This window comes from Cupressus sempervirens, chromosome 4 (genome assembly GCF_028749045.1).
Source record: "Cupressus sempervirens isolate cs-2001-9-10 chromosome 4, ASM2874904v1, whole genome shotgun sequence".
Lineage (NCBI taxonomy): Eukaryota > Viridiplantae > Streptophyta > Pinopsida > Cupressales > Cupressaceae > Cupressus > Cupressus sempervirens.
The window spans coordinates 782,620,544-782,635,462 of NC_143121.1; the positions used below are offsets into that span (position 1 = coordinate 782,620,544).

At 37.8% G+C, this 14,919-nt stretch overlaps 1 protein-coding gene across 10 annotated transcripts in view; it reads right to left on the minus strand.

Annotated features, from left to right (window-relative positions):
- The window catches only part of LOC149563737 (LRR receptor kinase SERK2-like), a 286,023-nt gene that overhangs the window by 120,066 nt on the left and 151,038 nt on the right, over window positions 1-14,919 (minus strand). For 9 of the 10 annotated variants that reach the window (XM_089826870.1, XM_089826869.1, XM_089826866.1 and 6 more), the window contains 2 exons: window positions 2,830-2,973; window positions 2,549-2,620 (listed from right to left, as the gene is read on the minus strand). In XM_089826870.1, the coding sequence (XP_089682996.1) occupies window positions 2,549-2,620; window positions 2,830-2,973 (216 nt within the window). The remainder of the gene's footprint in view (window positions 1-2,548; window positions 2,621-2,829; window positions 2,974-14,919) is intronic. The other variant, XM_089826867.1, reaches the window with a different exon arrangement.

The window sequence follows — 14,919 nt, forward strand, 5'->3', positions numbered from 1 at the left end:
TCCTTCAATATTCTTCAAACCCTTCAGTTATTCCTTAACTTAAGCACAAATAGAACTCTGGAATGAAGCTCTCCTGAATGTCAAATTCAGTGGATATTTCACCACCTCAAATGGTTGCAACACTAAAAAATTGATGCTCTCTAATGGCTAACTAAAATTAGAAACTCTTAGTTTCTTCTCCCAAGTTCATATCAAATCCAATTGACAATAATTGGATGCCTAACAATGAAGCTCACCTCTATTTACTCTTTTCCTTCACCCTTCTAGAATGAAATAAAATATTATTTAATTGTAGTCTCTAGAAGCTTCCCTCTTTCCAATACAATAATTAGTTGTGCTTCTATAAAATGCACTCTCTAGAAGCTTCACCCTTTCTCATACAATAATTAGTTGTGTTTTTAGAAAATTAAATTAATTAAATATAAAATCACATTTAGATTTATTTATTTATTGACTTTAATTTAATTTATTTCTCCACTTAGCCTTCGGAGAACAAAAAGCTAAGAACTCCACTGAGGGTCTAAAAGATGGGGAACATTACAATCATCATTTCAGTTATTTCCTTAAATGAAAGCAACTCTTTTTGTCAATGTAATAGAACATCAATTTGCATAACATCCATCATATACTAAAAAAATGTTTATAAGGTATGTGCACACGCATTCTTATAATGCTTACCATATAAAAATCCACCTTGCAAGGTATAATCTATCATGATCTTCATAAACATGAAATGTAACTCTTTCAATAGAACATGAAATATATCTATATGCAAGAGATAAGTTTATCTGATGGATTGTTATTTCTGTCTTTCATTTTATTGAATAATGAATATGAGCATACCTTCTAACTGTATGTTATTGCCATAGTTAGTAATAGAAAGGAAAAGAATGATACAATGGTATTTGATGCGCTAGATGATACAATGGTAATTGATGCCCTAATTGATACAGTGGTATGTGATGCCCTAAATGATACAATGGTAATTGATGCCCTAATTGATACAGTGGTATGTGATGCCCTAGAGGATACAATGGTAATTGATACCCTAATTGATACAGTGGTATGTGATGCCCTAAATGATAAAGTGGTATAGCTGATTGTTTTGAAGCGGTATTTATGGATTAACCTGAGTTTTGCAGAGGCATCCCTAAACGGAATTCAGTGTTGAATCCTACGATATGTAGACTTTTTTTAAATTTTGTGTTAAATTCTTTAATGATGTCTTCAATTGTTAGCTATAAAATTTTCCGTTTAACTAATTGTAACCATTAATCTCATTCCCATAAACATAACTGATATAACTATCTTCCTATGAATATGTAGTAATAATTGTATTAGTTTGATATGCTAGTTGTTAGTTAAGACCCGGGAAAAGTGGTTGTTACACTTACATAACTTAATTTTTTATTATGATGGATATCTTACAATGTTTATGAAAATCATGATAGATTATACCTTGCAAGGTGGATTTTTATCTGGTAAGCATTATAAGAATGCGTGTGCACATACCTTATAAACATTTTTTTAGTATATGATGGATGTTATGCAAATTGATGTTCTAGAGGTCATTACACAGAGAACGTGGTCAATATCATATGACTTGATGTTCTGGAAGCCATTACTCACAATACTTGATGAATATCTTGCATCTCATTTTGGAAGCCATTACTCAAAGAGTATCTGGTGAATATCATATGTTGATATTCTAAAGACCAATACTCAATTGCGCTATCAAAATGGTGAATATCACATGTTGATATTCTGCAGACCATTATCTTATTCAATACATGGTGTATATCAAGTGTTGATATTCTGGAGACCATTACTTAGAGCATTTGGTGAATATCATATGTTGGTATTCTACAGGCCAATACTCATGATATCAAATGTGATATCAAAATTGTAGAAATCTTCTGATAAAAAATTTCCTTAATGTGTCATTCCTAAAGATTGCCAATGGTGTAATATTAGTCTTGTGTCTATCCTCCCTAGCTAAGAGGGAGTGTCGATGTTTGATAGCTTCAGTCGAATAAACTCATATATAATTATATATGAGTTATAATTTATATATCTGTGTTCATTATATTTGAGATATATGTTTATTGTTATATGAGAGAAATTAATACAATAATGATATATATATATATATGTGCGTGCGCGCGCGTGTGCGTGTGTGTGTGTGTGTGTGTGTGTGTGTGTGTGTGTGTGAGAGAGAGAGAGAGAGATTAAATTTATTATATTAATTATATGATTAAAGAATAGACGTCCCATGAAGGGATATGTCTCTTCATAGCTTATTCTCAATATAAATAATATATCACTGTCACTTGGAAAATATATACCATATCAAAATGGCAGTGCTATTACATTTGCAGCAGTCCTCAAGAAATCAACAGTATTGTCATAAACATTAATGCAGATATAAACATAAAGCTATGGTATTATAAAACAGCCCATGAAACATAAAATAAAAAAATAAAAAGTAGTGATCTCAATCATTATATAGATGCCATGTGAATAAACTATAAATACTCATCTTACTGACAGTTCAATTAAATTTTGAAGTGCTGATAGAGAGTGTGGAATTGCTCCACTAAGATTGTTGTTCTGTAGTGTCCTGTTTGAATAAGCATGAAAAGCCTCAATAAAATTAATAAATAAATTTCTAAAATCTCATAAAATATAAATACTACAGACTTTTAGCTTATCCTTAAAAAAACTGAAAGTTGAGAATAATTAAAAGGAATAATAGGAACAAATATCTTTTACATTTATTAAAATGGTTTTGACATAGGTTTTCAGCAACTCCGTTGACAAATAACTTACAGGTATTTAATTTTAGAAAGCTTGCCCAAAGAACTTGGTATATCTCTTGTAAGGCCGTTGTTTGCTAAATTCAAGTTTTGTAGGCTACTCATGTTCCCAAGCTCAGGTGGTATTCTACCTGTTAGATTATTACCTTCTAATGTCCTGCATGGTACATAAGAAAATGTAAATCTTTAAGCTATTATACTCATAAAGTCTGTTTGTGGCAAAAACAAAATAGAAGAACAAACAATTACTTTATGTCTCTTTAACACAGTCTTTGTTTCTTGTATTTGTGCTACTAGCAACAAGTGAGGTTACATGGTATAGAATATAGAGAACATGTTATATTATTTCATACAATGATAAATTTCAAGCATTCAGCATGTACATACCAGCAATCACATCTACAGAATAGAATAAATAGTATTACAAAAGAAAGAGATCACGTGGCTAGTCGACTCATTTACCCCACACAATACATTTCAACAATCACCATGATTGCAAAATTTGACCAGATATTCTCAGCATGTAAAAGGAATACTTAAATTCAGAAAGAATCTTGATGCAAAAAAAAAATACTCATTGAAGTGAACCTATCTATCCAAGAAAACTAGTGAGATAAATAGCAAGGTTAAATGGGGCCGCATCCCTTATCCATGTGCCCTCAGCATTTTCGAGATGGTGGGACAGAAATGAGACATCCCCCTCCCATCTCCAATGAGCAGAAATTGGCAGAAATGTCAAGAAATGACCCCTACCATTTGGGAATGGCTAGCCATCCCTAGGACAGTCGGGGGACAGTCGGGGGAGAAGAAACCTTCCCTTGCAGCTAGGAACCTAGGCATTGAAAAAAAAATGTTCCTTTTTTTGCTTGCTTCTATACCCCTGTATGAGAGTAAAAACAATGTATTTAAATTTCAACTGTTTGAGAATCAAATAAATGAGAACTTCAAATGTATCCACTTCTATCAGAGGGTGATAGTGACTTAAATGATTCTGATTTTTTGGATATTGATAACTCGAATGAGGCTTATTTTCATCAACTTTCATAGATTATTGTATTTTGATGTTTGATGTATTTTCATCAACTTTCATCGTTCTATGCATTAGCATATGGGCTGAACATTTGACTAAAATCCAATGTGTTAAGGGAGCAATTGTAACTAAAAGAGGTTGAGGCGATAAACATCTAAGTTTAATACGTAGAGATTGTGCAAGAAGACCTCCAATGTTGAAGTCACCTTCAAACTCATTGGTGCAAGCAGTCCATTAAAGGCTGGGCAATAAAGTCTAGAATTGCTATTGCATTGTAACTAGAGAGGTTGTCAGTCTATTTTGATAGGCCTATACTCAAAGATTAATAACTTTTACCTCTGATAAAAGTTTGACAATCGCTCGGGTGAAAATCTAGGAAATTTGTCTCTTGACAACATATCCAAAATGGAGGCGAGCAACGATGGGTTTCTCTAATTTAGGGTTTCTAGCAATGGTGCGGTGGTAGTTGGTTTTGGTGCAATCAAAACTGGTGTGATGGCTTCTGAATATGGCAAGGGTGCTAGCTGCGGAAGCAGTAACAATGGTGCTAGGTAATAATCAGTGTTACCCCGGCGCGGGGGTGCGGCGGTGCGGGGGGACGTCGGGACGAGTTTCGGGTGCGGGAAAAAAATAGCCTCAATTTGGGGACGGCGGGGGGATGGCGGGGGTGCGGCAGTGGGGGAGCGGAGGGGGGGTGGGGCGTTAAGGGAGGAGGGGAAGTGGAGGGAGGGGGTTGCATAGTATATATATAATATATATGACTGAAAATGCTAATTATGAAATGATACTTCAATATATTATATAACATTAACATACCAAATATAGTTGAATATAATGAATAGAGAAAATTGAAATGTGATTCACAAACCATAAGTTCAAACTTGAAACTTGAAACTTCATAACCATTACTAATGACCATTTAACAAATTAACTTAGTTCAAGATGCAAGATTCAAAATTCATTCTTCAAATACGATTCTATGAATATCATATATCATAAAGATGCTCATGATGACAATGAGCCGAATAGCATGAAACAAGGAAATAACAATAATGTATCATAGCCATATCAAAGTGAATACCCAAGAAGCACCCCGCGAGCACCCAGGAAGCACCCTACGAGCACTCGAGAAGCACTCAAGAAGCATCCCGGGAGCACTCAGGAAGCACCCGCACACCCAAGCACCCTGGAAGCACCCAAGCACTGCGTCCCCCCCGGGTGCTTGATCGGTGCGGCGGCAGAAAAACTCCCGGCGGGGGTACTCGGGTGCGTGAAGCACCCGCACCGGTCGCTTACACGCACCGGGTGCGCCAGGGTTTTGACTGGGGTGCGCACACCCGATTTACACTGGTAATAATTTAAAGGAGTCCCTTAATTTCGAGCATGGGAAATCGTCATCATGATTTAAAGTGGGAGATCTTTCGCCGAAAAAGAAGGATTGCATGTCAGACAAAGTTAATCATTGTCAATACGGCGACAAAGGGAAGTATTTAATAAAATGGTCACGTCGAAAGATTTCGAACGTGTGAACCTAGCCACACTTGATTTGTTATGAATGCCTCATTATGAGGCTGTACTCTCGCATGTATGTTCTCTTTCCCTTAAAAAGAGCATAGATTTTCCTTTTTGTTTATCATGCGAAAAAGGGATTTGAAGAAGGAGCTACTAAGGGACAAGAAAAGAGGTCATTTTTCTCAGCAAGTCGCAGGTGAGAACACAGAAAAACCTTCTTTTTGTTCTACCGTCTGTGTGCATTTCAAGATAGAATCAATTTGAGCCTTGCTTTCTTTGTTTAAGATGAAATCTGTGTTACATTTCTTTGGGAATGTTTCTAGTTTGGAATGCAAGAGACCTATTATTTGTGATACCAATTTAGAAGGTGTTAGACTGGAAAAGTTGCATTCGAATTTCCTTGAGCGAGCCGATGAATTGAATGGTTGTATGGAATTTTTGACTGGTGGTCTGATTGAAGCCACAGCTTTCCCTCCTGCCCTGTTAAGCCCTGAATTGCTCCAACTCTGTATTGATCATTATGATGTGAGGAGTAAAAGTATCCTAAACAAAGATGGGGAACCTGTGCTATCAATCTCCACGAAAACTATTGCCTCGGTGTTACGTCTACCAGAATGCACATTCACTGCATTTTCTCCCATCCAATCCCTAGCTGCGTACCAAGAAACCCCAAGAGAATACTGTAACATCCTAGCCAAGAAGTGGACAGAAACTAATTATGGCGGAGGTTCAAGGCTACCTAAGATAGTCACAAAAGATCATCTAAAACCTCATATTCATGATCTTGTAGTACCGTTACACCGAGTTAAGGGTTCAGCCGATGTCTTCCTTTTTGAAGAATGGATGTTTCGTTATGTAGAGATCATTTTAAAGGGGGAACAATGGAAGGATATGGTTGAAATAATTGCTAGCTCATTAAGAACATAGCTTAAACATGCTAAGGAGTCTAAGGAAAATTTCTATATGGCCTCTTATCTCACATACTGCATTGCTTGTGTTAGTAATATTACTTCTCTACCTCATAAAATTTGGAGTGAGGAAACAACAATCTATCAATATTGTCCCCTACTTCAAAAAGATAGTGTTAGAAAATTTTAGAAAAGTACATGATGTATTGATAGAAAGCGTGCATCTATCTCTAAAATAGGCACCCATGCCCAAATTTTCCTCAGAAGCCTAGAAACTTATTCAAAACTATGGAAGCTATTACATACAATTCCCTAAGTTCACCTTTTTGAGAGTAGGTGGGTTCGAGGATGAGCCAATGAAGTTACCACGTTATGCACTTGACAATTTTGTTTTAGCTGAAGTTTGCAGGCAGTTATTCTATCATTAAAGATAATCTACCTCAAGAGAATTGGGAGTCAATGTTTCCTATCAAACTCGGTTCTCTGACTTGTAGCAGCATGATCAATGCCTCAGTCATAGGAAGTAATTTGCTTGGTTTTGGTTTTGGGTCTTACCAAGGAAGAAGAGATTTTGATAGTAAAGGATTTGCGGCTCAAGTTCTTGGTCTAAAGGGTCAGTCATCCACAATTCCACACTTGGAAGACTTATGGCAGGATTGTAAAGATGAAGAAGTGTTAAAAAGAGACCACTCAAGATTAACACTTCAACAAATTAATTCCCTCAAATTGAAATTTCAACTAGGAGTAGTTGAAGATTGTTTAGACATTGTTGAACTAGGGTGGGAGAAGGCTAGTGAGTCAAGGCAACTGGAAGTGGATTGGAATTAGGAAGAAGAAGATGACATAAATCTAAGAACTAGATCCATTCTCACCCATACAGCCAATTGGCTAAGGAGGCAGAGCATGAAAGTAGTCAATGAACCGTCTCCAAAGATGGTTTCTTTTTGTGAACCACTGACCTCTAACATCCAAGTTTCATCTCCTATTGCAGGTGGTGTGTCGACTCTCGGTAAGCAGAAAAGGACACCAACTCATAAATAGAACACAACTCCTCGAACCAGATCTAAAACCAAGTCTGAAGCCCTCATACAGCAAGAAGTTCAAAAGGAAAAGAAGCTGACCCAAGGACAGAATTGAGGTGATGGTTTTGGTTTCTCAAACAATCCTGATGGTGACGTGCAATTCATTGAAGCTCCTAGAGTGGATCAGCCCAAATTCATGACCCCTACCCGGGATACTCAAACAATCTCTGCTAATCCCATTGTTCCATCCTGGTTATCTAACTCAATCAATAAGAAAAGGAATTTGCAGCCAGTATGTACACCTATGAAAGATAGTGTAACTAAGTATGCAGCTTGTGGTTCTAAGGTTAAAAAGCTAAAAACTGATGCTCATTTGGTTAAAAATGCAGTAACTAAGAAAGTCACAACGAAATTGGCCACGTATAAACAGAAAACTGAATCTGGAGAAATTGATAGTGAAGGCTTCAAGCTTACTTCAATTGAACTTGGGACCATCAACAGAAATAAAGGTAATAACTTCTTCAAGTTTTCTGCTGATCATATGTTGACCCAGTCAGAGAAAGATAGCAGAGAGAAGGAACTCAAAGCCTTAGTGTTGACCGTAGCCGCTTATATAGATTAACTGATGAATCTCGAGGCCCTACCAGTTGTTCAGACTCCTCAATCTTTGAATCCTAACTTTGCATACAGCCAACAACTGGTTAAACAGATGCAAAAGGGGAAGTTTCTTTCGGATGCAATGCAAGATTGGGTGAAGTCCATCGTTAAAGAAGGCAACAAATTCATCCTAGATTTTACCACTAAGTATGCTGAAGGGGAAACACTCTTAGGTGAAATTCAAACCCTTACTCGAGGATGGGAAACCGAACGGAGTCGGTGTCAGGTTGTTGTGTTCCAGGTGACCGAAGTTGAAAAGTATGGAGTGCTCAAATTCCTAGGTGAGAACACTATGAAAACTGTAGATTCTTGTATGTTGTTCATTATGAAGAATAATATGGGCTGGAAAGAATCAATCTACAAAGAAGCTATTAAAGAAATGCAATCCATTGAAAACAAGATTGTTGGGATGCATGAGGAGCTTCTTAAGGATATGAACATAGTGAATACTACAGGAATTCTACAGTTTGATGATGGCAACATGGACTCTGAAGCATTAACAAAAGCTTCGATGATGCTATTGCAAAGATTAAAGACAATGAATCGCCTACCACTAGTGATTTCACCACACTAGCAAATATTGAATCCATGCTATGTTTAAACAGGAACCCCATGCCGCAGCAAAGTCTAAAGATCAAAGAGTTCAAATGGCAAAAAGATGCCTATAGGTCTAAGCTACTAAGTTTGAACAACCCCCATTCTCATGCAATGCAAGAATTTATGAACACCTTCAGAAGCTGGAAGCTGGTAAGACAAACTGTGGGCGAGGGGGAAAAGGCCGGAGATGAAGTTTGATCGAGATAGTTACTTTCAATTGTGTCTTTTGCAACCGTTTTAAAAAAAAAATTATTTTACCGTAATTGTTTCAACCGAAATGGTTGGGCTTTAATACTATAAATGCTGGGGCATTGAATTGATTAGGTGTGAACATTTGATTTATTGTTTGAGATATCTATTGCTGTTTTTGCTGCAATTTACATTGATCAATTTTCTTGAATGGTTATTAAAAAGTCGCTGTAGCATTCGATTTCTTTGAATAAGTGGTTATGGTGAAAAGACTATGAGCTTTTTATCCTTGTTGTATGAATGAATTATCACCTCACTACCTAGGAGTATGTGAGAGTACCTTATGCGCTTTCTGGAAAAAGTGCGAAATTGGTTTTTAATTCATTGACAATCTCATAAAGGAAGTTGTACCTATAAATACAGAAAGAAAACAAATAACATGAAGTTTTCTCAACTGTTGTGAACATTTTTGTGCTTTCCAAGTCTTGGGCATAGAGTAAATTATAATTATGTAATTAGAAAGACAATCTATTCACTAACAAATATGTTAAGGAAACAAAGAAGAACTGATGATCTAACAAGAACTAGTTTTCAACTTGGACAATGTTCTAGTGACAAGAAAGATAAATCTTTATTTGAGATATTTAAATCTGAGAGTAAGGATACAAATAAGAATGCTACCACTTCAAATGCAGGTAAAAATGCAGATTTTAATCAGATTTCTAATGATAAAAATCAGGTTATATCAAGCACTTCATTCATGGGTAAAACATACTCAAACAGGTTCACTTCTTTCTTTGATGGGTACTGCTTCATGTGTCATCAATATGGACATAGAATAAGTAATTGCAGATACATGTCAAGGAGGTATTCAAAGTTTCATTTTGGTTATTCCTTTCCTAAAATGAATGGTCTAAGATGTTACAAATGCAATCTCTTTGGTCATGTTATGAGTAATTGCAAAACTAAGTCAATTCAAAATAATCAATCTTATGCTAGTCTACAAATTGATAAAGAATTTGATACTAAAGTGACTAAGATAGGGAGGCCTAAGATTAATAAGTCTATGTTTGTTCAAATGGCTCTACACTCTGAAGGAAAGGACTTTTGGATAATTGATAGTGGTTGTTCTAGACACATGACATTAGATAGAACGAAGTTTGACAAATTGATTAACTACAAAGGTGGCAATGTTAGTTTTGGTGATGATTCTTTAAGGAAAATTAAAGGTTTGGGTTCTTCGATGCTTAGTGACAAAATGTCCATTCATGATGTGTATTATATTGATGGATTAAAATACAATCTTCTAAGTGTTAGTCAAATTTGTGATCATGGATATGAAGTTGTTTTTGATGACCATGGTTGCCAAATCAAATTAAAATCTGGACAGTTGGTTGCATCATGTAAAAGATCTAAAGGGAATGTATACAATTTAAAAGATATCACAAATGCTCACAATCATGAAGATGTTTGTCTAATGGGACAGGTGAATGAAAGTTGGTTATGGCACAAAAGGCTTGGGCACTTGAATTTTGACAACTTGGTAAAAGTTAGTAAGCATCAAAAAGTAAGAGATATGCCATGTATAAATAAGCCAGAGAATGTTATTTGTGAAGGGTGTCAACATGGTAAACAAACAAAGGCATCTTTTCCTTCAAAAGAATATTTTGCTTCTAAATCATTGCAATTAGTACATATTGATTTATGTGGTCCTACAAGGACAATGTCGTTAAATGGTGAAAAGTATTTCATGCTTTTTATAGATGATTATACAAGAATGACATGGGTAATATTCTTAAAACATAAATCAGAGGCATTTAACAAGTTTAAGATTTTCAAGAAAATGGTTGAAAATGAGTCAGACATGAAGATTAAATTGTTATGATCAGATAAAGGTGGTGAGTTTAGTTCAAATGAATTTGTTGATTATTGTGAAAAACATGGCATCAAAAGACAATATGCAGCATCCAAGACACCTCACAAAATGGAGTTGTTGAAAGAAAGAACCGAACAGTGAAAGAAATGGCAAGGACTATGTTAGATGAATCTAAAGTACCAAACAGGTTTTGGAAAGAAACAGTTCAAACAGCAGTATATATTTTAAGCAGGGCACAACTAAGGGTAAAAACTAAGTACACTCCTTATGAGTTATGGTATGGACATCCTGCATCTGTTAAGCATTTTAGAATTTTTGGAAGTAGATGCTTCATTAAGAATTTTGATGATAAAGTAGGAAGCTTTGATTTAAGATGTGATGAAGAAATCTTTTTAGGATATTCTTCTCAAAGTAAAGCTTACAAATGTTTTAATAAAAGGTTGAATAAACTTGTTGAAACTATACATGTGAAAGTGGATAAAGTTGTGCAAGATAAAAAGGAAATAAGAATGGATAATACTTTTCTACAAGACAGTGATAAAGACTTGAAAGAAGCAGCTAATAAAGTTGTTGAAGCTGAAGAAGAGATAAAAGATCAAATAGAAACACCAAAACCCACAAGTACAAAGGCTACAGGAATAAGATTGAAGAACTATCATCCTCAAGAATAGATTATAGGGGATAAACATGCAGGTTAAAAAAGGCTCTTTATGGTTTGAAACAAGCTCCGAGGACTTGGTATTCTAGGTTGGATCAGTATCTTATCAAAAATGGCTTCAGAAGAGGTGGTGTTGATAGCAATTTGTACGTACATGGTACATGTGATGATGTTCTCATCGTTCTTGTTTATGTTGATGATATAGTATTTGGATCCAATGATGATGCTTTAAGTCAAGGTTTTTCAAAGCTTATGCAATCTAAATTTGAAATGTCCATGCTTGGGGAACTATCCTATTTTCTTGGGTTGCAAATTACTCAATTGGAAAATGGTATATTTGTAATGTCCCTGTTATAAAATAAATGTACTCATTTAATCTTTGTAACGGGCCGACCGATTTATTTTATCTCAAACCCATTTTTATTTAGTTTTCGTAGTTTGTGTCGCCGTCGACTAACTTTGTACACCCTCGGAAAACTATTTCCCAATGGGTATTTAAGCACAGCTTGTAGAAAGTTGTAGACATGCTTTGGATTTCATTTCTCTGTACTACGGATTCCTGTCGAAGTTCGGCATTGTTTGCCATTTCGGAAGTGAAAGACCTTCCCTATTTGGCTTGCTCGGTTTCGGTGGGAATAAACCCTCACCCTATTCCGGTTGTGTTATTGATCTGTATCTGGCATATTGGGGACTAAATTGCTTATTTGTTCCTATTGGTGAATTTGTGGACTCTGCGTATGCAAACTGTGTTGTATTCCTGAGCGGTATCAATTGACTTGTATTTATGTTCTGCATTAGACTCTGTAGGCACCGTACGGCCTCATTGGTTCCTTCCAAACAGTACCCTCCATCTGTATGTCTTCGAACTTCTTCATTCTCATTCATTACCTCATAGTACGGCTTCATTGGCATCATCCCGAAGTAGTGTATGGCATTCTAACTTTCCATACAACCATTCAGTGTATCCCCCTCTAACTGTACGATCACATTTTACCTTCCTCACAACCGTACGACACCCAACAATTCACCGTACAGCCTCCTGCATGACAACCTCTCTAATGTACGACCTTCCTCACAGTCGTACAACTTGTTCCTACCCCGTACAGTCCACTTCCTGCCACCATACAAACTGGGACTTGCCTGAGTTCACCTTTGCGTACATTTTTTGCTGCCATACGGCAATCAACATTCTGTACGCCATCCTCATTCTTACACCCCCACCCCATACGTACACAATTTCAGGCCATACGGCCTTCTTTCAATACTATTTTGTTTCAATCGAGCCTTACCGATTCAATCTCAGGAACTGATATACTGATCAACGGCTCATACTAGGCGTGGGAACATTACAGTGGTATTAGAGCCTTCAGTCTTGCCAGCTTGTGGACAGTGAATGAAAGTTTATAGTCGGAAAAGGACACATTCTGTTGATCAAATGCCTGACGAAAGAGAACCGACCGGCGCCAAACTTGTAGCACTTCTAAGGGAACTTTCCCGAAATCAAGCACAGATCACTGATACGCAACGACTCATGGAGGAAACCCTCAAGAAGTTGGTGGAGAACAAAATATCTGGTGAACAAAATGGGCACAGCACGGACTCAATATCGAGTAAACCACATCCTCAGCCAGCACGCTCTCGACCTTCCATGCCAACTTTCCCACCACAAACAGAAGCACACCACGGGGAGAGACCACCAACTTTCGAAGAGATAAGAGAGGACTAGAGAAATGAAAACCTTGAAGAGGATATTTCCTACAAAGGTTACGTTGATCTAAGGATGAGATACTCAGGAGGCAGAAACAGAGGAGGATATTTTAACAATGATCTCAGGAGAAAATTGAGTAAGGTGAACCTGTCTCCATTTGACGGTTCGAGCTCCATTTCAGCACAGGCATGGGTGATGAAAGCCGACACCTACTTCCAACTAAATCCTATGCCTAAAGAAGAAGCAATCAAATTTGTCGTGTTGCACTTGGAGGGCGTTGCACACGAATGGTGGCACACCACGGCACGATCACACTAGGGCATGATCAAATTAAGACCTATGCGGAGTTTATAGAGAGATTAATAGAACAATTTGATGGAAAAGACCCCGAGCTCAATTTCAAAGATCTGGCGAAACTGAGGCAAACTGGATCAGTAGATCAGTTCATTGCAGAATCTCAAAGACTTTCCGTGTTGGTCACGAACATCTCTAAGAGAAGGTGGGTCATGCTCTTTATGGATGGGTTGGCAGAACCACTGAAGGGTTGGGTGAAGGGATTCAATCCATCAACCTTGTCGGAAGCAATCAGTAAGGCACGAAGCATGGCATCCTCGTCAGCATCATCCTCATCCTCCCGGAGTCACTCACATCTGAAACTGCCGACATTTCCTAGAGACAAACCTCTGCCCAAGAAGCAATCATTGGATGACGCATCCCAACAAGAACTCCAAAGGAAGAAGTTGTGTTTCAATTGCAAGGGGCCTTGGGAGCCTGGCCACTGATGCCTCAGGAAGGGGAAGATCCATTACATCGAGGTAATGTCCGATGAAGAAGACGAGCAGGAACAAGAGGAAATGCCAGTGGAAGATATCCAACCTAGCGGTGACACCAACAAGACCAACTTAAACTGTATGGAGAGGATTGCCGCCTTGGTGCAGCACGAAGGATCCATTGCTTTGGCTGGCAGTTCGAGGTGCACAATTTTCCGTGTGCGGGGTACCCTTCAGGGACAAAGGGTCACAGTGATGTTGGATAGCAGAGCTACTTTGAACTTCATAAACTCATCCTTGGTAAAACGAAGAAATCTCCCTACGGAAGCACACACAAGTTTTCAGGTCAAGGTTGCCAGAGGGACTTTCCTGCCCTACACGCACCTTGTTCCTCAGTTGAGCATCACAATGGAAAATCACACGGTGACGGAGGACTTTTTCATAGTGGATCTCACTAACATGGAAGTCATTCTTGGCATACAGTGGATGGAGACGCTTGATGAGTACACGCAGAGTTTCAAGTGAATGGACTTCATTTTCGTGGTTGATGGGAAGAAGGCGGTCCTCTGAGGGATGGCAAATGATGGTCCGAAGGAAGTTTCTGTGCATCGAATGGAGGCAATCCTACAACACGATGACGTGGTGTGGGCTACACATTGTTTTATCTCGGCAGAACCCATAAAAGGGCATCGAACATCTCCACAGGACAAAGAACTTCAGGATATTTTAAGCAAGCATGAAAAGGTTTTCATGGATATTCCTCCTGGCATACCACCACATCGGGGATTTGAACACACAATAGAGTTGGAATCAAGGGCAAACCCGTCATAACCACACCGTACCACCACCCCAAGAAGTTCAAGGATGAGATCGAATGAACGATTCAGGAGTTGCTTGAGAAGGGATGGATCCGACCCAGTTCTAGCCCGTTTGCGTCATCCGTGGTGTTGGTCAAAAAGAAGGATGGAACAATGCGCATGTGTGAGGACTATCGCGTTTTGAACAAAAAGACAATAAAGAACAAGTACCCATCCCAAGGATAGATGAGCTGCTGGATGAACTACATAGCGCGGTCTATTTTTCAAAACTAGATCTCCGTTCCAGATACCATCAGATCCGAATGAGGGAAGAAGATGTGGAGAAAAAGACCTTCTGCTGCCACTACGAACACTATGA